A 26,900-nucleotide genomic window follows, 5' to 3' on the forward strand; every position below is an offset into this window, starting at 1 on the left:
CCTCACTGCCAACATTGTAGGTGTACCTAGACCAAATGGGCTGCAGCAATTCGAGAAGGAAGCTCACCACCAGCCTCTCAGGGCAGCCATGGATGTGCAAGAAGTGTTGACTTGTTTAGCGACACCCTCAAAACATGAATGAATAAAAAAAGTTGCTTTTTAGATTTCTAAATCTTCTTCCATTTGACCCGTTCTGCATGCCTAGCTTATAGTTTAAAGGCCTACCAATTCACTAAATTACTTTAAAAATGAAATGGTAATTATATTTTGATAAATTCAAGTGCACAACGAATTTGCTGTCCTATTAATTAAATATTGGAAGATATAACGGTGTGATTTTTAAAACTTTGCAGTCCCACAAGGCAGTTTACAGAATTGTGTTACTGTATCCATTTATTATGTTTTACAAGACCTAGCGTTGTATAACCAGAAGGAATTTGGATTATTGGCTTTGTTGAAGAAATACCATAATTTGCAAAAGTGTTTCATTTTTATGTTCTAACGTTATTTCCTTTTTGAAGACTTTCAAGCATGAGACAATAGGTATGTAATTTCTTAATTTACTGAAGGATCCTCTGTGATGCTTTTAGGTTTGGTTTTGGTGTATGCTGTATTAAAAACAGCTAGGAACATTGTAATAATGTGCATTGAATCCTTCTGCTGCACAAGTGGAGACATTCATAATGTGGTATCCCTTTAAGTCATAAGTTGCCCTACTTGCTAAGTTCTTAGATGATCAAAAGATCTGGCATGGAGTCAATATGTAGACTTCCACAGTTTCACTGAGCCTAAGGAGGATATAGCAGCAGCAATAACCCAGGAAACCTCCCAAACATGGTCTCAAAAACAATAGATTTTAGCAGGGAGAGGGAAATAGCGGACAGTTGAAATTTTATTTGGTGCTTAGGTTCCCATAATAAATTTGTAATTATAATTCAAGGTGCAGATGAATAATCCCAGTGAATGCATAAACACAATGTGTTATTGTTAAACACATCTCCAAAAGTTTGATAATTGGACCCCTTCTGCCTGACCTGTTCAAAAGCTATAGGATCAATTTTCAAGCTCCTGTCTGTTCACATGCTTGAAAGAGGCACAGGAATGCTATTTATTGTAACTACAAGAAAGAAGTGGTCAGGTTTTATTACTCAGTGTAAAAACCTGACTTTGAGATACTGAATAACAAAAACAGTCTTTATATTTTGACACTTTTTTTTGTCAGGATATTTTAAAAAGTCAAATATATTTGTAGAATTCACCAAAGTTAGGGTTGAAATGTGTATTGAAAGGTAGCTACCAAAAAATCATACTTACGTTCATGTCCATTAGTATTTCACAATCATACTGTATGGAAATTACTTGATGATTAACTTCTGTGTAGAGCAGGAAACTAAAAAAGTTTAATTTAACTAAACATATTTGTAATTTGAATAGTCTCATATAAGCAGGGAATCATATATTTGTGTCTTTTTTATTTATTATAATTTTTAATATTTTGTACCATGTTTTTGTCAAACAACTTTCTTCATAAGAATTAGTTCCAGTTTACAACTTCTTTGTCAAACATAATAATGAAAAGTCCTTTTAACAACAAAGAACAGTCAAATTCAAAGGCATAGATCTCAATTCATCAATTATTTTGGCAAACATACAGATTAGTAGAAATGTCATCAAATTTCAATTTGCTTCTCAATTAGTGAATGTACACAAACATATACCCATATATATATATATATATAATACATATATATATGGATATAAGCAAAACAATAGGATTCCCCACAGCTTTTAACATTGATGTACACTTGATGAGTTGTTCTTTGCATTTGTGAAAGGGAAGCATGGGTAAATTAATTTAGTATTGATACAAAAAAATTCTCTCTGTACTAAGTTTTATAAAAGTCAATGTACAAAATCATTATTTAAAATAAAGAAATTCAAGCATTCCTTCCAACAAATGACAGTAAATCTCCAGGAAACTGTTATTTCTTCCTCAATGTGACAGACTTCGCAGTAACTTACTGCATCTCTACTTCTGTTCCTTTAGATTTGTTTTTCTTGCTTTTATGCCTTTTCCTAATGAAGAGAAGGAATCATAAATGTCAGATAACAGTGAGAGTTACAACCAATTATTAGTACGACATTATTCATGACTTGAAGACTAAAGTGTCAAAATTTCTCTGTCTACTAATTTAGGCACACGGCTTAAGTGTTCACACCACATCCCCATTTGACAATGACACAACCTGTTTAGTTTGAATATATTAAAAATCTCTAATGGTGCATGGAGGAACTTGACAAAATATGCTAAAATGCCCTAAAAGTGAAATGAAAGGGAATATCAAATTAACATATTAACTTACTTTAACTCACTTCCAGACAATTAACAGTGCACTTACCTCCAGGTTTTGTTTTGTCATATAGAATCCTGTTAAAGTGCCTAATTCCTGTTTGATTGTACCTGTGAATTAATACGTGAAAGACCATCCATACCAATCTTTCAAAAAGAGATCTACACCTCCCTGAATATGTGCAAGTGAAAAACTGAGTCCTAGAAGCTGGAAATGTAATAGATTTTAAACTGTTAACGTTGCATTTCTTTTCCTTGGTGGTTTAGATCAGATCTAACTCTCATCTCATGCTGGGCCTCTTGCACCATTTTATCTATTACTTCCCTACCCTATTTTTCTTCCAGTAGTATAACATTTACTCCATCAAATCTCATCCCCTTGTAATTCAACCCATTCATTTTGCACACAGATGGATTAAGTTATTGGGAATGTACAAAATTCCTGCTGAGGTTGCCCTCCATAATTGCCATTTCTAAGATGAATAAGCAATATATATATTTGAACTCCTCAGATATTTACATTTAATAATGTTATTAGGTCTGAATTAGATCAACACACCTCTGAATGACAAATACAGCCACAAAGGCAATGACAACAATGCCAAAGAGACATCCGAACACAATGGCAACAGTATCACCTGGAAAGAGAAGATTTGAGGAAAGTTATTTCATCCCAATGAGGCTCAAATGAAATTATTACAAAAAATGTCACCTTTTGTGCATTGGCAAATATGAAGTTAATATTACAGGAAGGAAGAAGCCAAATAAAACATAGTCTAATGAAGACTCCAATGCAGTCTCAGAGATACCATTCTAAGATGGACGTAAAAAGTCTCATGGCACAATGTTGAAGCAGAGCAGGTGTATTCTCCCAGATATCCTGCCTAACATTTATACCTTAACCAACATCACAAAGACCATATAAACATTTTTATCACATTGCACGTCTTTGATTGCATAATTTCTACATTATTACAGCAAGTAAACATCAAAATTATTTAATTGGCTGTGGATTACTGTATGATGTCTTTAAATAGTGACCAGCATTATTGAGCTGCAAATCTTTATGTATGGGAAGCAGAAATCTGGTGTTAATTTACACAGCATTATTCTTTATTAGAGGAATGCCTTAAGAAAGATAAGCCATCCTTATGCTTTGTTAGAAACATCATTTAAAAATGACAAGAATAAGATAATCATATGTGTAAGACATTGAGCCTTGCCTCATCATCAGAATACCTCAGTTCTATTCCTGTGCAAGTAGTTGGGAATGTATCACAATCACTTGAACTTTGGTGAACTCTGCTAATAGGCTACCTTGCTATTTAAAACGATCCATTTTGCCATTAAAGTGCCAGAGAAATATCAGATATTTACCAGAAATGGAAACAAGCAAGGAATATTATTTACACAAAGGACCATCCATATTAATGTTACTCTTAGTGACATATAATAGTCTGAATGAGAAGCACAATTAGGAAAGGCATAAGTTTGCACTGCATAAAGCATTGGAACATAGAACACAACTATGCAATTCAGCAATTCGAGTTTGCTCCCCCATTCAGATAGATCATCAGTAGTCCTCAATTCAAGGCAATTTATCACCTTTGCGTATATCCCTGATAGTCTTCCTCAATAAAACTCTATCGACATCAGGAATGAAAATGAGATATTTCACCTGGTCTTGGAAATGGTTTGGGTGTTTCACAATATCTTGCAAAAGCAGTGGTGAACTTGCATAGAAGCCTATAATTTTAGGCGCATTATAATCAAATAAAATCTGAGAAAATAATTTTGATTATAAAACACTTTAATTTAGCTTCCTTTCTGGATATCTTGCCCATGACTGAAGTCCCACTGGCAGAGCTGTAAGTAGGGAGTGACCATTCCTGGCAGGCAGTGGGACAGGGAAGTAACTGGTGCTTAATTTTGGAACAGTTATAAAAATTATATTTTGTTGAAGTTTTTCATCTGGCAATAATCAGGACAGTTTGCTAGAAATGTTCATGTAAAAGGAGAACAAACATATTCTGTATAAGAAAGGAGTGATAATTAGTTAGCGAGTGATCTCTTATTAGTAGTTGCCATAGAAAATACACCAGTTAGATAATGACTGACAGTTAGCCACCAAAACTTGCTTAAATTTAAATCAGGCAGATTTACTGTGGGTGGTCGAGGCATTGTCCTGAGAAAAGAACCAGAGAATGGTATCACCTGTTTTGTTGAATTGAAAAAGGTCCAGTGTGGATACATGGTCTATTTAATAACAAGGCTCTGTCTATTAATATATAAAGCTTCCAGTACATGCAAGTGCACCACACTGTGAGCCTGACTGCCAATTTTAATTTGGTTGTCAGTGTCATTACTCACACACTCAAAGTTATTTAACAAGTGCAGAACATGTTGAGTTTTGTTAAAATAAGTGGATTGGGTATGGTCAGCACCTTGCTTGCTGTGGGCAGCTGAAAGGAAATCCTGTCTGATCTGACCTGCCAGCTTTTGGGATGTTCAACTTACAGACCATCGTGACACTGACCCTGAAATCCATACCCCATGTTATCTATTTGTGTGATAAGCAGAGTGCCTTTTGATCAGACAGCAGTGGCAAAGGGTGAATTGCAAAAAAAATGAGACCTTTCAAAATTCAAAAGCAATTTTTTTTGTGGTTCAAGTAACAATACCTTCATCTCTTTGCTGAACGTCACCTTCTTCTTCAGCATCGACGTTGAATCGTCCTTGCCCTCTGGTAGCTACATTAAAAAGAGTACAAATTTAAATAAACCCATGCATTCAGTTTCTTCATTCGCATGCTTCTTCTAGGCTCCCTGTCAGTTTTGGTTTTTGTTGACTTGTAGGTGTCATGGACATCGGGAACCATTTTTCCTGTGAAGCCCGAGAAAAGTCTGTGAACAGGCTGCCCAACTGTGGAAGACACCAATGAGCTGACAGTGACCTCACCATGTCCAATACTTGCAGACCTGTGCACATTCATATTTATCTGCATATTCATGTGTACCATGGCACACAGGTTGGACTGAGGTTTGTGCTTGTGATGAGAGATCTGAAGGCAGCCACAAAGCTGAGGTTTGGTGTCATTTTGGCCATTTGCAGAACGGCTTGAACACAGCTTACGGTTGTCATGCAACTAATTTGCACTCCTCAGGACTGCCTTCCTTTTAAAGGAATAAAACGAAAAGGTAACGTTTCAGCACAGTGGCATGGGGTCCTCACCGTCCCAGCTAATTTCACATCCACTGCCACAACCCAGCTGGCACTCCAGATGGCATATTCCAGTCTAAGGATAAATGCTGCCCTCCCAACCAATTAAATTCCATCCGGGGAAAGCCAGCATTCCCAAATGCAGATGGGTTTCTATGGCATTAGTCAGGTGGGGGGGCCACAATAACTGTCCATGGCCTGAGCCCTCAGAGATATCAATAGTCTAGGCCCCATGTGGCGGTTGGCCTGGAACCTGTCGTAGCTTCATTGGACAGGCCTCAGGAACAACAGAATAACGAACTTCATCTGCTGTTCACATGAAAATGTCTCCATTTAAAGCTGCCAGCAGTGCCCTTGTGATGCAGTCCCTACCTCTGGGCTCAAGAGGTTTGTGTTTGCTCCCCCCTATACTGGTGGTCAACATTTGCTCTAAACCGTGAGCCTATGTAACTGCTCCAAGATTCGGCGTATGCCGATCAATGAGGTGACACGTTGACCTCCATTTTTGGAAGTCAGTCACGGTGGTCTGTGCACTGGGAAAAAAAAGATTTAGAGGGAATATTGCCAGTGTAGTATCATGACAGGTCCAAGCAGATTGACTTAAAATTCATAAAACTGCCTACAGCTCCTGAGCAAAATGCACCTTTACATCTGCTCACCAACATCAGTGGCCTCTGGAGTATCTCACAAATTGGCGGTCCTATACCCTTGAGAATGATCCACGGTGGAGGTAAAAGAAATCTGCACACTTGCTGAAGGAATTTTCAGCTCAGCCTTGAGACTCTAGTGCATCCTGCAGTGTGAGATGGTCCACAAAGGCCCAGGAAGCAAACTATTATGGCAGGTATCCTCAAGAGACCCCTCCACTCAACCCCAGTCTGCTCAAGTGCAGATAAATGCTCAAGAAGAATGGGGAAAGAATGAGCTCAGGCTCTGGGACTCACTCTTGCATCATCACCTCATTGTACTAGTAACTCCAGGTTCAGACCTATTGTGTCCAGTGGAGAATCCCTGAGGGAACATAATGGACAGAGGGAAGGAGATTTACTTGACTGTTCCCTGTCCTTTCTTTTTCTCCTTTGATTCTAGGAGCTAGTGATTCCTGAGGAGAGGAAAACCGAACTGATTTCTGAAATGACCTTGCAGCATACATCTCAAACAGTAAGCTATAGAGACATCTAGTGGCTTTCATTTAGAAAAGGTAATATAAAAACGCATCAGTTGCAAATTGCACATTATTATGATTTGGAGATGCCGGTGTTGGATTGGAGTGTACAAAGTTAAAAATCACACAACACTAGCTTACAGTCCAACAGGTTTGTGTGATTTTTAACTTTACATTATTGGGTAACATAAGATAAATTTTATCAAACAATACATAATCTCTCAATTTAAAGTAATCAATTGTATGTTGCACCTTAACCAAATTGTCCAAAACTGTTTCAATTTTTAGATTAAGTTTACAGAAAATAGGGAAGCTACCTTGTTCAGTGGTTCTTGAATTTTGACCGTTCTTAGAAGGTGAGAACGTAAGAACCAGGAGCAGGAGTAGGCCATTTGGCCCATTGTGTCTGCTCCCTCATTCAGAAGATCATGGCTGATCTTTCCATGGACTCTGCTCCACTTACCCGCCCACTCACCACGACCCTTAATTCAAAAATCTGTCTAGTAGATGAGGATTTCTCATGCAGAAAAGGAAGAAAATCATGAGTTATTGGGTTTGGTCTTAGAAATAGTTTGGGGATTTCACAAAATCCCACAAAAGCAGGAATGAGAGCACATAGAACTTTGTGATAATTTTTGTAGCCTTTTTGAAAAAAATGTATATTTTGGATGAATAAAATCTGAGAAGATTTAGTTGATTGTAAATTTAATTTAATTTCCTTTAATTGAATTTCCTTTCTGGATACCTTGCCCGACTGAAGTCCCGCTGACAGAGCTGAAAGTAGGGAGTGACGTTCCCCTGGCAGGCAGTGGGACAGGGAAGCCTCATCTTGACACTGAGGTCAGGGAAGTGCCAGTTTTGGGGTCAGGCAGGTAGGCCCCCCATTGTTCTGGGGAAGGTCATTAATTACCAGCCGCATGCTTGCTGTGGAGCAGCCATTGTTATTGGGAGAGTCTTCATGGACTGTGGAGAGTGGACCCTCCCCGACCCCAACCCTCAGTGCTCACTCCAGCTTCCAGTTTTCAGTGAACAACCTCCATAAGTGGCAGCAGGATCACTCTATCTTGGGGTAAAATGCCCACAAAGAGGGAGGAGTAGTTATTATTGGCTACCCAAGTGGCTCATTCCGGTTCCTGATGGGCTGTCACTTTTCCTGTAGCTAAAGAACCTCCTCACTCCCCTGCCTGCCCCTCAAGAGCTGGTCAAACTTTGGCTCTTTGTGCTCTGTATGAAATCAATTTTACCTCATGGTGGAAATTAATTACATTTAGACAGCTTTAGGGAGTCACCAAGCCTCTGGGACTGGTCAGGTCATGCACTCCTCCCAGCCACTGTTCACACATTGACAGTCTGTGTGAAAGACAACAAGTGGGGAAAACATTGAGGACATTGAGAGGAAAGCTATGAGACAAATACTGCTGGCCTCGCACAACCACCTATATGAGGAATGACCAGTTATCAGGAGGTTTCAGCACTGTGGCTCAGGTGTCTACGTCTATCCTCCACCATATCAATGCACTCCTCTATCGTGGATAGTGAGGCCCATTCCAGAACCTGTATGCGGCCACCCTCACAACAGCAGTCCCCACTGCTACATATTGAAGCTTGCACTGGAAGATCAGATGACTGCCATGCAGACTCCAGTCCCACAATGGAGAGATTGGCAGATTGAATTGATAAAGGATTTTGAAAGGGCCAGTTATCATCTGCAATCTACTCTCCTGCAAATCAGTGAAAATGTTAAGGCTACCTCCAAACGAATGGCAAATTCAGAACAGCATCTTCTCGCTTCTCTTAGGATGATATAAATGATTTGGATGTGAATATAGGAGGTATGGTTTCCAGATGACACCAAAATTGAAGGTGTAGTGGATAGTGAAAATGTTTATCTCAGAGTGCAACAGGAGCTTAACCAAATGGGCTTAAAAATGTGTTGCTGGAAAAGCGCAGCAGGTCAGGCAGCATCAAAGGAGAAGGAGAATCGATGTTTCGGGCATAAGCCCTTCTTCTTATGCCCGAAACGTCGATTCTCCTTCTCCTTTGATGCTGCCTGACCTGCTGCGCTTTTCCGGCTACACATTTTTAAGTTCTGATACCCAGCATCTGCAGTCGTCACCTTCTCTTAACCAAATGGGCCAATGGGCCGAGGAGTGGCTGATGGAGTGTAATTTAAATAAATGTAAGGTTTTGCATTTTGGTAAGGCAAACCAGGGTAGGACTTATACACTTAATGGTAGGTCCCTGGGGAGTGTTGCCAAATAAAGGGACCTAGAGGTGCAGTTGCATAGTTCCTTGAAAGTGGCGTCGCAGGTAAACAGGGTAGTGAAGAAGGCGATTGGACTGCTTGCCTTCATTGCTCAGAACATTGAGTAAGGGAGTTGGGATGTCACGTTGCGGCTGTTCAGGAATTGGTGAAGCCTCTTTTAGAATACTGTGTACTGTTCTGGTCACTTTCCTATAGGAAGGATGTTGTTAAACCTGAGAGAAAAAATTTACAAGGACGTTGCCAGGACTGGAGAGTTTGAGCTATCGGGAGAAGCTGAATAGGCTGGACAGTCAGAATCTGAGGGATTATCTTACAAAGATTTATAAAATCATGAGGGACGTAAATAAGGCGAATGGCCAAAATCTTTTTCCTGGGTGGGGGGGGCTTGGGGAGCGTCCACAACTAGAAGGCCTAGGTTTAAAGTGTAAGGGAAAGATTTAAAAAGGACCTGAGGGATAACTTTTCCACAGAGGATGGTGTGTTGTATGGAATGAGCTGCTAGAAGAAGTAGTGGAGACTGGTACAATTACAACATTTAAGAGGTATCAGAATAGGAAGGATTTAGAGAGATACAGGCCAAATGCTGGCAAATGAGACTCGGTCAGATTGGGATGTCTGGATGGTGTGGATGAGTTGGACCGAAGAGTCTGTTTCTATACTGTATGACTCAACGACTCCATAAGTACTTCCATTGGTCCTCAGGTGTGAGTTATAGCTGTAAAGGTTATAATGGGCTACTGTAATTTTCTGAAAATACTATACATTACTCAAAGTGCATTTATAAAAATACTTACCCTCAGCACTCACAGCAAATTGAGTTGTGCTGCTGGTGTTTAAGCAATGTATAGACATAAACACATAAAAATAATTGAATCTGGATGTAAGTTTGCTCACTGAGCTGGAAGGTTCATTTTCAGATGTTTCGTCACCATACTAGGTAACATCATCAATGAGCCTCCAGTGTTACCTAGTATGATGACAAAGTGTCTGAAAATGAACCTTCCAGCTCAACAAGCCAACTTACATCCAGAACCTCAACCTGAGCTACAGATCTTCTCAAAACCCATTAACACTTATGGGTTCAATACATTAAAACTGGCCCGAAAATGGAAAACCAAGACCATAATTAAATCTGCTGCAACAAGTTTGAAAATGGAACACTTCAGTAGTTTGTAGAAACATGAAAAGAGGAATATTTACCACATAGTTTCTGACAACTTTTCTTGTCATCAAATTGGTTTCCATTCCCATGGCATCCACTGAAGAGGAACGAATCACAGTTGTTGATGGTTGGATCGTAGTACCACTTAAGGATGTTGGCACGGCAATCCCCTCGTTCTTTTTGCAGATTGCACACTGCGTCTGACAAGGAAGTGAACCACATTCCAATTTACTGATTGGAAAGCACAGCTCCATCTCATCCTTTCCCAGTATTTGTTTTACTATCCCATGGGAAATAGTTTAGTCATCAGGCCTTAAAAGAGACAGAGAATAGTGGATTGGAAAAATGGTGGTCGAAGCTGTCTCTAGAATCCCTGTCAGGGTGTGGGAGACAGCGGCTTTGGGAGATGTAAAATGGCTGACTGTAAATGGATAGCCCAGCCTGCCAAATTTTCTTATTTTTATCTAATATATTCTAAAGTGTTAATAATCTGCTAGGTAATTGTGGTCAGGGGGAGGTCACCCCACGATGGAGCTGAAGCCTGAGGTGGAGGTGGGGAGCTTTGTGTTCGAATAGGAAGGTACGGGTGCAGATGCTGCTCCCTCCCCTCTGATTAAATCCAGAATGGGAAAGTTTATGGACAGCTTTCTTCCTCAGGTACCAACTGAAGTCCTTAGGTTGGAATGAGTGCCTACTCATGGCCCTTATCCCTCCACTCTTAATGTTCAACTAGTGGTGGGTGGTTTCCAGCAACTGCAGTCTTGTTTTTACCGAGTGGTGGGTGGTGGCTGGGGTTTTCACCATGATGGGAGATCAACAAACAAACTCTAACAGGTTTGTTTAGGGTTTTCTCGGGTGGGCAGCCTTGCTGCAAGGCGCTCTCTACCTGATCAAAGGACATGTTACTGGGAAGGAACAAAACCACTGAGAGTAACCCCTGTGCCCTTTCACCTGACCACCCATTCCTGTGGACTCTGACCTCTACCCTGCTGTACAAACAATTCACCAACAACAGCGATCCCACTAATTGGCATGCAATTCTCACGTGGGCGGGATTTTGGCTCTCATCTTGGAAGTACAGCACTTAAGGTGTTCCTGGGTGAGCTGGGAGAGGTGGCGGCAGGGTTCTTGTTTGCTAATTGGGGGCTTAACCTCCCTGTTTAGATGGTTTCACATGCTCAGCAAGTTCCTCCAGCTTTGGTGGTAGGTCTGTCAGCACTCCTCCCCTTTCATTATATTTCGTCATGCTGTCTGATATGGGGAGTGTTACCTGAGCTGGCTGGGACCAGGATCCCATCAATAGTGTTTCTCAAAAATTAATCATTACATTTTGAAAATATATTTCTTGTTTTAATTCAGTCCAATCATTTATACCTATCTTGCAAACCATAAATAAAAACAACACAAGTTTCTCACCTTCATATATTTTGATATGTCATCAAATATTGGTAAGATACAAATAAAAATAATTAAATACTTCAGTATTATGCAATTATTCTGGCTGAAATAGCTTAAAAATTGTGTACGTTTGAAAAAAAAAGGCTGTCCAAAATGGATGTTGTTGACTCATACCTATTTCTTAATATGTGAACTTATAAAGTCAGCAAAGCTAAATTTAAACAAATACCTAGTAATGCCTGCTTATAAAGAACTTACCTCCTTCTGGAAACTTTTCAGAATAAGTATCAGAGCAGGTTTTCAAACAGTATGTTTCATTTGAAAATCTGTTATTGTTGCCTCCTTTTCCACTGTAGAAAAACGGTTGGCAAAGGTCAGCAACTGAGTCGTAGAACCATTGAATGGTCTTTAATTTAGAATCTGTCGGCTCTCCTTGCTGCATCGGTTCCTGGCAGGCTTCATCTGTGGTGAAGGAAAACAGGATATGTTTAGAAGCTGATAGATATACTTGGTTATAAATTAACAATAACTGAGAGAAAGAATTTGCAATTTATTAATGCACCATTGTGCTTTCAAACACAGGATTGGATTTCATTTTTCTCTAGTTTCCTTGACAAGCACAGCATTTCCTATTCAAGCCCCTGCACTCTCAACCACGTGCCTCCAAACTGCTGTCCACCCAATTCCATGTCAACTGATATTGTAAATGATGTTCCCTTCAGGCTCTGCATCTCTCTCTCTCTCTCTCTCTCTCACTCACAAGATGTCCAGTCCTGCACCATCTCCTCAAAAGAAGTACTTGAACCCAACTCACTACAGCCCCAGCTTCAAGCTCTCCACTGCCTTACAATACATTGTTGGCCATCAGCTCTCAGCTGAACCTCTCCACAATCACCCTATTTAAAACATTCCAATCAGGTTCCTCCTGTAGAATCAAAACAATCCAAGCCACAGTCTCATATGAATTATCCAGTCCATTCGCTCTCAAACTTCACAACATTTAAGGAATCTTACCAATATCCACCAATATCAGTCGTCTGCTGTCCACTTTTAACTTACCACCCAATCATATCCAAAAGCAAAAAGCTTCCCTAATAATGGCTTCTAACACTACTCTGGCATTGTCAGTACAACATTTAATTCCCTATTCAATCTCAACTACATTGACATTACTTGACAAAAGCATCTTCAGAGACAAGGGCAGATTCCACCAACAGGTTAATGACTCTTGGATCTACCTTTGCATAAGTTTTTTATTCTATTAATTTTAATGTTATTAAACTTCTTACATGATACCAATTTGTAAATTCATTTTAATTTCCTGCAGCTAAATATAGGGATGACTGAAGCCAGTATCTTTCACATGTTTTATGTCCTTATCACCAACTTCAGCACCCTCTTTGGTCACTGATTGTAATGAACCAGACTATTCACAACCCAGTTTTGGGCAGTGGTAAGTTCACTTTCTGACCCCATATCCATGCCATTACAAGATTCACCAATATAAACTTGTTTGTCATTACCCCTGACTTGGGTCCTTTTTCACTAAAAATCTCAGAAGTGTCTGTTTGATCTCCAGACCCAACCATCCCAGTGGTCTGCTACCTGGTCTCTTAATACTTCAAGCTTCAGGAACTTCATCTCCTCTGAAATTCTGATGCCTATACCCTATCCTGTGCAGCTGCTGCCTCTACCATACCAAATTTAAAATTCTCATCCATTCATGGACATAATGCTCCTCATCTCCATAAACACCTCCAGCTGTACAACACTCCCCTAAAAATCTGTCAATTCTGACACTTGGCTGTTGTGTATTCTTCCTCTTTGCTCCAACATTGTTGGCCTGCTTTAAGTTATCTCATCCCTGTGCTTTTTAACATCTCTTCAAAATCCTGCCTCATTTTTCCTTCTCCACTACTTTGACTTGTGCCCCATGAATCATGTTTCTATGTGTATGAAAATTATATAAAAGTATATCATAAGTGTATACTTAGGTTGTTGACAACTTAAAGAAGAAACATTTTTTACTGAACGAAAGGAACTACAAATAAAAAAATCTCCCAAGAAACTTTGTTGCTGAGTTGCGAATTGCAGAGTATGTATCAAATATCCTGTTTATTATCCATGCTCCAGAAGATCTAAATTATATTAGTATATCTAAACCATGAAGCTGACTGTTCTTGTTTTTTTTGTCATACAGACGTAGGGCTAAACTCATCCCATGTTCCCATCTGAAAATGTCAATGAGAGGTAACCTTTTTAGTTTCCATCTGGGAAAACATTACTATATCCAGTCTTATAGTAAAAGTCTGTATTGTGTTAAAGGAAGCTTGCTTTTAAGACTGAATTGGACATCCAGCCTTTGTGTCACTAATGCACTATGGCTACTGTATGAACAATCTATTGGCTGCTCTGTGCCAAGTCAGCAAAGTCTATGCTCTGTGATTTCCATAATTGAGAAGGACAGAGAAGGAACACAAAGATTTTCACATTTGATTAGATTAGATTAGATTAGATTACATACAGTGTGGAAACAGGCCCTTCGGCCCAACAAGTTCACACCGACCCGCCGAAGCGCAACCAACCCATACCCCTACACTTACCCCTTACCTAACACTACGGGCAATTTAGCATAGCCAATTCACCTGACCTGCACATCTTTGGACTGTGGGAGGAAACCGGAGCACCCAGAGGAAACCCACGCAGACACGGGGAGAATGTGCAAACTCCACACAGTCAGTCGCCTGAGGCGGGAATTGAACCCAGGTCTTTGGCGCTGTGAGGCAGCAGTGCTAACCACTGTGCCACCGTGCCTTAACAAAATCAGTATTCTTTCATCTTTCACTCAATATGCTTGTATTTCCATCTCACACATTTGTGAGAGTGCCATAAGTATGAGAACTGCTTTGTTCATGAAGTTAGCACCCTGCTCTTTCACAGTGTAAGCTATAGTATGTTTCTAACACTCACCTGAGTCAGGCAGCTGAGAGTTAAGGCCCTATGCCCAAGACTTGAGCATAAAACCAAGGTTAACATTTCACAAAACCATAAAAAACAGAAAGTGTTTTCCCATCAAGCCTGCTCTGCCAGTTAATAGGATTATGGCTAATCAACATTCCTCACTTCTACTTTCTTGCCTTTTCCCAGTAACCCTTGATTCCCTTACAGATCAAGAATCTGTCTATCTTTGCCTGAACTATTCGTGAGGAATCTACACTCACAGCTCTCTGTGGCAAGCATTCCAAATTTCCAATTTCAGTGCAGTACTGGTGGAGTGCTGAAGACTGAGTGGTGTTATTGTTCAGATGAGATGTCAAACCTAGTCTGCTCTCTCAAATGGGCAGAACCTATTGCACTTTTTGAAGTTGAAGTCTATCTGTTATCCAGACCAATATATATCCTTCAAGCAACAACATTAAAACAAGTCAACTGGAACATCATCACTTTGGTCTGTGTGGAATCTTGCTGTGCTGTCTTGCTTTCTACATTACAACAGGGAATAGATTTCAAATGTTCTGATTTCTGAGGAAGGGTAATTGGACCTGAAATGTTAACTCTTTCTCTCCACAGTTGCTGCCAGACCTGCTGAGTCTTTTTTCCAGCAATTTCTACTTTTGTCCACATTTCAAATGTGTTTAATTGACTTTCACAAAATTTGAAATACTTTTGAGTTCTTAAAAGCTGCTATATAAATGCAAGTCTTTCTTTTCTCTTTCTTCCTGTTTGCTGTGACAATTAGGAATGGGCATTAAATATGACCATATACATCTTTCTCCTATTCCCATGAATGCAGAAAATAAATTCTCTTTTTCAGCTTGTTCTGAATTTTCACGCTGGGAAATTTTACTGAATTAATTCAGTCTAATTCCATTCCCTTGTTGCCAAGCAACCTCATTTATAAGCATTTATGATCCCAGAGTTTCACATGATGGAAGTATTAATGTTAAATATTAGGATTCAGAGTAATTTACATAGCTCATCAGAGACACTCAGATAATTAAACGATAACTCTGAGTATGTATTGGCACTGTATGTGAACTCTGACATATTTATTTAACTGTTATTATTGCTACTTTAATTTATCTTTTGGGGAGAAAACAGCTTATTGTAGTGAACTGTTTCATCAAAGACAATTTGTTTTTTGACATCAAGTCCCTCTTTCCCCTTTTCTTTGAAGGTGCAGAATCTCATGTTGGAGTGGAATTCCACAGATGTTTAACATACAAGGAACGGCTGAGGATCCTGGTATTGTATTCATTGGAGTTTAGAAGGTTAAGGGGAGATCTAATAGAAACTTACAAGATAATACATGGCTTAGAAAGGGTGGACGCTAGGAAATTGTTTCCGTTAGGCGAGGAGACTAGGACCCGTGGGCACAGCCTGAGAATTAGAGGGGGTAAATTCAGAACAGAAATGTGGAGACATTTCTTCAGCTAGAGAGTGGTGGGCCTGTGGAATTCATTGCCGCGGAGTGCAGTGGAGGCTGGGACGCTAAATGGCTTCAAGGCAGAGATTGATAAATTCTTGATGTTACAAGGAATTAAGGGCTACAGGGAGAATGCTGGTAACTGGAGTTGAAATGCCCTTTAGCCATGATTAAATGGCGGAGTGGACTCGATGGGCCGAATGGCCTTACTACTCCTATGTCTTATGGTCTTATGGTCTTATGTCAAATATCCTGTACCTTACAAAGCAGCTGCTCTTCATGAGTGAATGCAGATCAAGCAAGTTGTTTTATGTTATTGACTGAATGTGGGTATAACTGCCAAAGATAACATTTAACACTCATATCAAATGGTTTTACCAATCACAAGTTGCATGGTGTTTTGTAAACATGAGCTGAAATATACTACCTATTGATTCATGAGGAAGGGAAAATCTCCAGATCACCTGACTTTGTAAAGTCATAGACTTGTGGAGATACAATAGTGGTAAAAGAAACATTGTACATAACTATACAAATATATATAAGCAAACCTAAAGTAGGGAAAGGGTTAATACTAGGGGCTGTCATAAATACTGCCCATTGTAATGAGGTCTTATGGACTTGTGGTCCTGCTCAGCATCCCTCATATCAAAGTAACCTGCAGCCAGTTGCTAACATGCAAAAGACTATATCTAGTTCACTACTTACTCCATGAATAAGACCAGGAAGTAGTTTTCCTCGACCACAATAAACCCCAAACACACCCTTTAGTTTCCTGCACTTAAACACAATGGTGGAAACAATCTTTAACAGGATCAGCAGCCTATAGAGAATAATGAGCTAGAATACCCATGCAATAACGCTCAACTGATATGCAGAAAATATTCATTGGTGATTGGTCAGAATGGTCGACAGCTTCATTTTGCCTTTCTGAGCCCATGTATGTTGAAGCTAATTATGGTGACCCACAATACATACAGTTAAATCATTAAAGTTAGTGATGGAACTGGGATATTTTCTGGCCCCTGTAGTTTAATTACAAATTGAGAGATGGAATTGCTAAAAATGAATCTGGAAGGTTCTTGATTCTTTACCTGTGCTCAGTAACATTTCCTAAACTGAGATGACAGTAGGGATCACCTTTTCCAGTAATGTGATCCACCATGTGCCCTGCTCGAAGATATGGACATCAGCTAAGGATATAGTTGAGCTTGAGAGTGCTGATCACCCTCTGAATCCTTTGGATGAACATATGCTGAGTTTCACTTTCCCTTTCACTATCAGTGGAATCCAATGAAATATTACCGGGTCTGTTTTCCAACAAGGTTTTTGGTGTCTTTTGAGGATGAGGAAGGCTGTGGAATTAATCAGCCATACCAAAGAGCTATTGGGTGAACCTATAGATTGACATCACAGGTCCCCTAGCTAATAACCGAAGAAGACTCAGTACGTAGTGATCACAGATCATTTGATCTGACTGGCGGAGGGGTTCCCAGTGTGAGATTGCTCAGCTCTAACTGGAGCAAGAAGAAATAATACCAAGGTGAGAATTACACAATCCCTACAGTGTGGAAACAGGCCCTTTGGCCCTACAAGTCCACACTGACCCTCAGATGAGTAACCCACCCAGACCCATTCCCCTCACCTATTACGCTACATTTACTGCTAACCAATGCACCTAACTTACACATCCCTGAACACTGTAGGCAATTTAGTATGGCCGCTTCACCCAAACTGCATATCTTTGGCTCGTGGGAGGAAACCGGAGCGCCCGGAAGAAACCCACACAGACACAGGGAGAATGTGAAAACACCACACAGACAATCACCTGAGCTGGGAATCGAACCTGGGTCGCTGGTGCTGTGAGGCAGCAGTGCTAACCACTAAGCAAGCGTGCCATCCCCAATGGTGGGGAATGTCTTTACAAATAGATTTGAATTAAGGAGCACATTTCACAATTCATAATGAAAGCAGTATGTTGATTATTAGGAATTAAGCAGATGTATTATTTTCAGAGTTCAGGCATAAAACAAATTAACTAAATGTTAAAAACAATGACACCAAGGCCATAGAATGCAGGGAAAGGATGGGTACATATTATTTTTATAAGACTAAGCAAGTAAGTGTGACCCTAAACCAGATTGCTCTGACTCCATTTGAGTTAATGACAGGATGGGCTATCCAGCTTCCAGAGGGAACAGCTAAAAGCAGTGAAAATGCAGGATCATTGAGAGATCGTGTTTGATGGTACATGGCAGAGTTGTGTGAAAAGTTAAAGCAGCTGCAATCCAAGGAAAGGCAGCAGCAGGAGATAGCAGACCAGAAAGGAGTGAAGGAAGCATGGAGATATGAGAAAAGGTTATGGTGAAGACGTTCCCTGAGAGGCTCAGGTTATAATCCAACAGGTTTATTTGGAAGCACTAGCTTTCAGAGCGCTGCTCCTTAATAAACCCAAGGTAGCAGGAACCATATGAGCGGAAAATGATGAGTGAGACCAGTGTGTATCCAGATAGAAAATTACATTTTGTATATGTCAGTGGGAAGCAAGTAGCTGTTTGCTTCATTATTTTGTTCCAGACAAATCCTCCAAGCAATGGCAGCCAAGAAGCCAGCAGCAGCAGTAATCACTCTCCTGACAATAACAGCAACATGGGACACACAGCCACTGTGAACATCAATAAAACCCCCATCTATGCGTAGCTATCTAAGGGAGGGTGTGGAGGATGGCTATGGGAACTGAGCGTATAGATTTCCAGCTGAATCATTACCAGGCATCATTGTATTCTCTCTTCAGAAAAGAATGGTGAGAATGATCTAACGGGGATTATGATGTGGAGGAGCCAGTGTTGGACTGAGGTGGCCAAAGTTAAAAATCGCACAACACCAGGTTATAGTCCAACAAGTTTATTAAATAGCAGCACTCTGAAAGCTAGTGCTTCCAAATAAACCTGTTGGACTATAACCTGGTGTTGTGTGATTTTTAACAGGAATTACATTGCCCTGAGCTTGTATCACAACTGCCTGAACTGGACCTTTCCCCCTTCCCCATTCAGTCCTGATGGAGTGGTGCTGGCTCCTGGAAACCTGTGGCATCTGTTGCCAGCCTGAGTCACGGGGCCCTCCTCTGGGCTAGGTCAACATGATCTAAATAAACAATATAGATGAGAATGCTGGAGGGGGCAGTGAGAAGTAAGTTCACAGGTGACACAAAGATTAGTCAGGTGGTTGACAGTGAGGAAGAAGGTCTCTGGTTACAGGAAGATATAGAAATAGCTTGGTCAGATGGGCAGATCAGTGACAGGTGGAATTTAACCCTGATAAAGGTGAGGTGGTGTGGAAGCAACAAGAAAAAGAAGTACTCAATAAATGACAGGAACAGAGGAATTTTGGGGTGCGTGTCCACAGATTCCTGGAGTTGGCAGGACAGGGTAGTTAAGAAGGCATACAGGACATTTCAGAGCCATGTCAGGTACCTGAGAGCAAAAAGATCAGTCTTTGTTTCCTTACTTGTACCTTTATCATCTCCTTTAGACTTGCACATATTTCCATTTGTCAATGAATCTCTCTTGTCTACCGCTGTATGACAAACTTTGTTCCTCACTCCCATTCCCCTTTGGCTGCTTCTATATCTGCTTAAAACCTGTTCTGCTTTACCATCTTTCCATCTTCATGAAAGCTCATCACCTTGATACATTGATTTGAATTTTACTAGCCTCATATGGACCATATTTTGCAGCAGTTGGAGGCAGGGGAGTGGGATTTAAAGTGCAGTGCCTTGAATCATCTTGCCAACTTGTACCTGTTTCCATATGCTTTTCCCAAATGTGGCAATGGTTACTCACCTGGCAGGTAGCTGATATGAGTATAGTCTGTCAGTGACATTTTTTCAAATGGTACATTTGTTTCCCCCCACTATGTTAGCTGCCCAGCAACTCACTGGAGGTTGCAAACTAGAGGGAACAGGATCAGCGTCGTTTGATTTTGCAGATTAATGTAACTATAAGTGGAAAGGTCGCAAGCAGTATATCCATAGGCATTTGGAGCTGTTTGACCTGTCCACTGATCTCCAGAACATTTCTAACTGCTATTTATAGGATACTGATTATATCTTCTAATCTAATCTAATCTAATCTAATCTAATCTAGTACTTCCATTTTATAATGCCAGTCACTTTCTGCCTACCTGAGGAGAGCTCACTATTCCCAGTCAGGCTGCCAAAAAACCTGCTCTTTTTCTCCTCTGAATTTGATTTGATTTGATTTATTATTTGAATTGTTTTATTATTATTGTCCTAAGTACAGTGAAAAGTTTTGGTTTATGTGCAGTACAGGCAGGTCATACCATACAAAAATCATAGGGTGATTGAACAGAGTGAGGAATACAAAGCTACAGCTGCAAAGAAGGTGCACAAAAAGCAAGACCAATATTAGACTTTTTAAAAGGCATGAATGAGATGCAGCCAGCACTGGTTTGGCCAACATTACTTGACATCTTTAATTGCCCAGTGAGCAGTTAAGAAACACCCACATTACTGTGGGTCTGAAGTCATATATTGCCCAGTCTAGGTAAGAATGGCACATTTCCTTCAGACATTAGTGAAGCAGATGGATCTTTATAATAATCAACAGTTATTACATGGATGCCATTAGGCTAGCTTTATATTCCATTTCAAATTGAATTTAAGTTTCACCATCTACCACAGTACAATTGGAACCCAAAACCTAACCCACATTAGCTTCAGGTTCTGAATTGTTAGACGAGTGACATTACCACTATGCCGCCCCCTTCTACATCCCAAGTGCTGCACCTCATCTCCAATGGAATGGTGAATGCAGAGATGGCTCACAAATTGGTAACAGTCATAAAAATAAATTGGAAGTTGCAGCCCCAAAGCACAGAAATGATCCCAGTGTCAGGTTACCAATATGCATTGGTAAAAACCAGCTCATTAATACTAGTTTGCTTTCTCCACAGCTGCTGCCAGAATATTACAGGTTGCATTTTCTCTTTTTAAAATCAGATTTCTGGCATCTGCAGTTTTTTTTTGTTTTTGTATTAAATTAAACATTTGAATCTCATAATTAATCACCAAAATAAGCATAAGCCTACAGTTTGGTTCAAACAAACTAAATCTCTCAAATCCCAGCTTGACCCATGAACAAATGTGCCTTTTATACAGTTATACTTGTTGGAAATACAATGTATTAATTTGGGGCAAAGCAAATATTTCTTTTGGAGCATTACTCCATTTTTCATATTCTGTTGACTTATTTCCATAATGAAGAAACTTCAGTTCTATACACGTTTGAAGAAAAGGTAATCTGTGTAAATTTCAATGTGTATGCTAGTATGAAAAGCTAAAAGATTCTTTCAAAGTGATATCCATTTAAATGTTAAAAGGTTAAATTACTTTATATAAAGTACACCTGCAAATTGTGGAATTGAATTTAGAGTCATAGAGATGTACAGCATGGAAACAGACCCTTCAGTCCAACCTGTCCATACCAACTAGATATCCCAACCCAATCTAGTCCCACCTGCCAGCACCCAGCCCATATCCCTCCAAATTCTTCCTATTCATATACCCATCCAAATGCCTCTTAAATGTTACAATTGTACCAGCCTTCACCACATTCTCTGGCAGCTCATTCCATACACGTACCACTCTCTGCATGAAAATGTTGCCCCTTAGGTCTCTTTTATATCTTTCCCCTCTCACCCTAAACCTATATCCTCTAGTTCTGGAATATTCTAACAGTGGCCTAACCAATGTCCTGTACGGCCACAACATGACCTCCTAACTCCTGTACTCAATACTCTGACCAATAAAGGAAAGCATACCAAACACCTTCTTCACTATCCTATCTACCTGCGACTCCACTTTCAAGGAGCTATGAACCTGCTCTCCAAGGTCTCTTTGTTCAGCAACACTCCCTAGGACTTGAGTTCTAAACAAAAATGTTGCTTTACAGAATCTAGTCTAAATATTGAAACTTCTCAGTGTCCAGTGATTTTAATAACTAATCACATCATGAAAGTTATTTGAGAATTTTTAAAATTAAGAACTTTTGTAACAGACATAAGCTGATCACACAGTGGATCTACTCCAATTTATTTGTTTTCCCCACTGAAAATAATGTTGCGAGCGCACATTCAAAATTCACCCTGTTTGTGGCAGTATTTAGCTTTCATTTCCTGCTACACACAAGATTTAGAGCTTGTGGGGTTTGTTTTACACATTCTTCAGCTTCAGTATAACACAGAAGCTAATGAAGTGATGTAGAATTCAAAGTTTGGGAGAAGATTTGTAGCTCGGATGCTCGTTGTTGTAGTTCTGTTCGCCGAGCTGGAAACTTGTGTTGCAGACGTTTCGTCCCCTGTCTAGGTGACATCCTCAGTGCTTGGGAGCCTCCTGTGAAACGCTTCTGTAATGTTTCCTCCGGCATTTGTAGTGGTTTTGTACCACTACAAATTCCGAATGAAAGATCACAGAAGCGTTTCACAGGAGGCTCCCAAGCACTGAGGATGTCACCTAGACAGGGGACGAAACGCCTGCAACACAAATTCCCAGCTCGACGAACAGAACCACAACAACGATGTAGAATGATAAGACACAGAATTTCAGAAAGGATTAAAATTGATAGTCAACAAAAGTTTCACTGTAAAAGCAATGAGAAGGCTATCAAACCAACACTGCATTTAAATATTTTTTTCTAGGTGATGATAAATACTCATTACTGTATTTCAACCATTACATGAACATTTTTAGTTGTGACAGTCGTACTCTTTAATCTCCTGTTTCCCCCCTCTCCTTTTCTGTATCATTTCAGCTCTGACCACATGAATAGTAGGCATGTCCCTCAAAATTTCTGCTAATGCTATCATAAGACTAGGTGAAAAATGTACATAAGAACGATCTGGTGTGGCTCAGCCAACATATCCTCCACCTCCTTCTCTCTAATGGAGACACTGGGTTGCCTAATTCACCCTAATTCCCCCAACTCCTCCAGCTCACTTCCCAGCAACAAAACAGTCTTGAAATGTGAACAGTGAAAGACTGTTTGAAGGACTGTGATTTAGAATTCTATGGTTAAGATCGACACATTTAAAAGCATGACCACAGTAGTGAGGGAAAAGGTTAAAAAAAAAAGCTATTTAAACAGATGCTCAGTTGAGGAATGGAACATTTTTGACACGGAAAAGCACATGGCTTTGTTTAGGAAAATGTTGAAGAAATGCTTGACATAGAGGTGAATGCATGACCTCAGGTGCTGGGAGGGCATTGCCACGGGACTGTTTTTTGATCACTCCAGTAATGAGCTGGCATAGATAAGACAGGCTAATTAACCTTCAGCTTTACTGCAAACCTCTACAGTGAAGGAACACAGGAGTGAACTGCGTCTTATAATTCTACATCACTTCATTAGCTTCTGTGTTACACTGAAGCTGAAAGAAATTGCAAGGAAACCTGATTGTTTGTATTGGAATTATGCATGTAACAGGTGGTTAGGATCTGAAATACAGTGTCTGTGGGCTTGTTAGAGGCAGGTTCAGATGTGACTTTCAAAAGGGAATTGAATAATTGTCTGAAGAGAAAAAGAATTGTTGTGCTATGAATAATGGTGACAGTGTTGTACCCACTCCCCAAAATCCATTGACTGACCACTTAAGGGCTTTAGTTGGTGACAGGCAAAGAAAATTTCTAATGGACCTTCACATTAGTGGTGGGGTGGCATGAAGGGTACAAGAATCTCTCCAGGGCAAATTTGCTCAATAATTTCCCTCTGTCGCCACCTTCAGGAGGGAGAAAATGTATTTTATGTGTTTATTATTTAAGTTAAAAGAACAAAGAACAGTACAATACAGCACAGAACAGGCCCTTCAGCCCACCAAGCATACGCTAACATATGATGCCTTTGTAAACTAAAATCGTTTTTCTTCCACACAGGCTGTATCCCTCTATTTCCTAGGTGGAAGTGGGTACTGCAGATGCTGGAGATTAGAGTCAAGATTAGAGTGATACTGGAAAAGCACAGCAGGTCAGGCAGCATCCGAGGAGCAGGAAAATTGATGTTTCAGGCAAAAGCCCTTCATCAGCCCTCCCTCTATTTCCTGCCCACTCATGTAATTGTCAGGATGCCTCTTAAACATTGCTGTTGTATCTGCTTCTACCACCACGTCTGGCAGCCAATTCCAGGTACTTAGCACCCTCTGTGTAAAAATCTTCCCTTTTATATCTTCTTTAAACTTCCCCCCCTTTTACTGCAAATCTATGTCCCCTAGTAATTGGCATTTCTGCTCTGGGAAAAATGGCTCTGACTATCTATTCTGTTCAAGCCTCTCATAATTTTGTAAATTTCTGTCAGGATGTTCCTCAGCATCTGATGAGCAAGTGAAAACAAACCAAGTTTGTCCAATCTCTCCTCATAGCTAATACCATGTAAAGCAGGCAACATCCTGGTCAATCATTTCTGTAGCCTCTCCAAAGCCTTCATATCCTCCTGCTAATGTGGCAACCAGAGCTGTGCATAACATTCCAAATGTGGCCAATTTAAAGTTCTATACAGCTGACTTACCATTTTTTATACTCAATTCCTCAACTAAGGAAGGCAAGTCCATACTTTTCAAAATGTGAGTAAATCCTGTATCTAAGAATCTTTTCCAATAATTTCCCGACCAAATACATTATTTTCTGTAATTTCCTGAATTATCCCTGTTGCCCTTCTTAAACAAATGTTGGCTATTCTCCAGTGCGCTAAGATCTCTTCTGGGATGAAAAAGGATCCATAGATTTCATATAAGGCCTCAGCAATTTCCTCCCTTGCCTCCCTCAGTATTCTGGATTAGACCCCATCAGGTTCTGGCGACTTGTCTACTTTAATGCTTTTCAAAACATCCAAACTGCTTTTTTTTATATTGACATGCCCCAGAATACCAACATTACCCCTCTCTAGACTCGCCATGTCATTCTCCTGGGTGAATATTGATGCAATATGTTCATTAAGAACCTCACTCACTTCCTCCAGCTCCATGCATAAATTCCCTCCTTTGTCCTTGAAGATTTAATTGAAAATTCCAAATTTCTGAGGGACTACATAATGGACAAAGCCCTAATGTGCAGAGTCAAGAAGAGATGAGAATTTTAAACTCAAGACTTTGCAAGAAGGAAGGCCACATAAATCAGCAGGAATAGGCTGATTCGTTTCATTGATTAACCATGTGAAGAGATAAAATCCAGATAAGAGCGAGGGGGTGGGACCCACTGAGTTGTTTTTACAAAGGTTCACACTGACATGAAAGGCTGAATGACCTTCTTCCGTGCTCTACCCACTCTGTGATTCCATGATCATGATTTTCCCTTTTTCAGCCCAAGTTTGGGAGTGGGTGTGTTAGGTGCCATTGACCTGCCCCAACCGCTGAGAAAGCGGGCAGGATTGTGCACCAAGCAGCTTGTTAAGAGCTGACTCGAGAGAGCTCTGCTGAGCTGCTTGATCTATCACAGATCTTGGCAGTCGAGCCTAATCCCCGAAATGTAACTTAGTGCAGACAACAGGGTTTGAGGCTGAGCTCAGGTTTCAGTAGAATGGAAGATGGGACCCTGGTCAGCATAAATATTGGAATTGTCAAGTCTAAAGCTAACAAAAACATTCAGTAACAGTTGAGCTGAAGCATAAGTGGAGTTCAGTAAGATTACAGAGATCAATGGAAAGGGTGTGTGACCAGATAGAGACCATTCAGATTCTCCAGCCCAGAAGGATTTATTTTTCACTATTCACTCCAGCCAAACCATTCATAATATTTCACAGTTTACATAATCTCTACTTAACCTGTCAGTGAAGGCGAAAGCAATCTTTCACTTTCTATATCCATAGAAGCTAAACTCCTTTCAAACTCCAAACAGCCTTGTACCATAATACTTTGTCTAGGTGTCTGAGAATTGTACAACTCGCTAAGAAAAGGTTAATTACTACATATCACTTTGTTTTTATTGACACAGCTGTAAGTTTAATTGCAACTTATTTTGTGATTTAACATATGCTTTGGCTTTATTTTGAAAAGGTGAGATTTAGTATCATATAAAGTAAGAGAAAGGTTTGCTTAACATCTTTCACAACCTCAGGATTTGGCAAGGCACTTTTAAACTATTGGAGAACATTTGATGTGTCGTGACTCATTTGATGTAGGATTCATACATAAAAAGCTTAGCAAGGAGAAGACATCAGGTAATTTCTTTTAAACCTATTGATTTTACTTACTAAATTATTAGCACAAATATTTATGTTGTGAGAGATGGAAAACACAATCACACAATATGCCCTTAGGCCCTCTTCAAAGGCACAAATACCATTGCCACAGTTCGTTTCTTATACATGGTGAGCATGCAGCCATCATTGTATATTTGCTTTACATCCGTGAAGGACATGCATTTTTCACCTTCATAGAGATATAACCTTCAGCTTAAGAATAATTCATAGTGTATAGTATATGCGATCTTATAGCCTTTATATGAATACAATATTAAGAACTTATTATTAAATTCTGAATAATTTTGGACTCAATTATACTTGTAGGGTCTACTTGGTAAATTTGTTGAATAAAGATGAAGAATCATGACTGAAATGGTAACTTACATACAGCGTAACAATTTAAACTGAAAATGTAAGAATCTTTACGCAGTTGCGCTATTGCTCTAACTTAACTGAATCCATAAACAATAAAAAGCACATTTTACTTACTTCCATTCACTGCTTTGCTCAAACCTAACACAGTAAGACAGATTCCCAAACAGAAAGCTATCCTCCTCATCTTTGCTGGAATTTCAGCTGGAGCACCAATTGGTAAAACCTTACGCTGAAGTTTGTGTTCAATAGTGTAACGCACCCACAAATACTTGCGCAAAATTTGCTAGCTGCC

General features: G+C 40.0%; 1 protein-coding gene across 1 annotated transcript; it reads right to left on the reverse strand.

Annotated features, from left to right (window-relative positions):
• Positions 1-1,084: 1,084 nt before the first annotated feature.
• Positions 1,085-26,900, reverse strand: LOC122548489 (inter-alpha-trypsin inhibitor-like). Its single transcript, XM_043687214.1, has 6 exons — positions 26,723-26,900; positions 11,819-12,022; positions 10,201-10,362; positions 5,032-5,100; positions 2,910-2,988; positions 1,085-2,076 (listed from the first exon to the last, which is right to left on the reverse strand). The coding sequence occupies exons 1-6, from the start codon at positions 26,790-26,792 to the stop codon at positions 2,019-2,021; spliced, it is 642 nt and encodes a 213-aa protein (XP_043543149.1). The 5' UTR covers positions 26,793-26,900; the 3' UTR covers positions 1,085-2,018.

Source organism: Chiloscyllium plagiosum, chromosome 1 (genome assembly GCF_004010195.1).
Source record: "Chiloscyllium plagiosum isolate BGI_BamShark_2017 chromosome 1, ASM401019v2, whole genome shotgun sequence".
NCBI lineage: Eukaryota > Metazoa > Chordata > Chondrichthyes > Orectolobiformes > Hemiscylliidae > Chiloscyllium > Chiloscyllium plagiosum.

Excerpts from the sequence above, each read along its gene's own strand:
- LOC122548489 (XM_043687214.1), bottom strand. The coding sequence starts at position 26,792 with ATGAGGAGGATAGCTTTCTGTTTGGGAATCTGTCTTACTGTGTTAGGT. Across the intron at positions 5,101-10,200 it reads AAGTTGTCAGAAACTATGTG|CTACCAGAGGGCAAGGACGA; the intron begins GTAAATATTCCT and ends TTTTTAATGTAG. Across the intron at positions 2,989-5,031 it reads CGTTCAGCAAAGAGATGAAG|GTGATACTGTTGCCATTGTG; the intron begins GTATTGTTACTT and ends TTCTCTTTCCAG.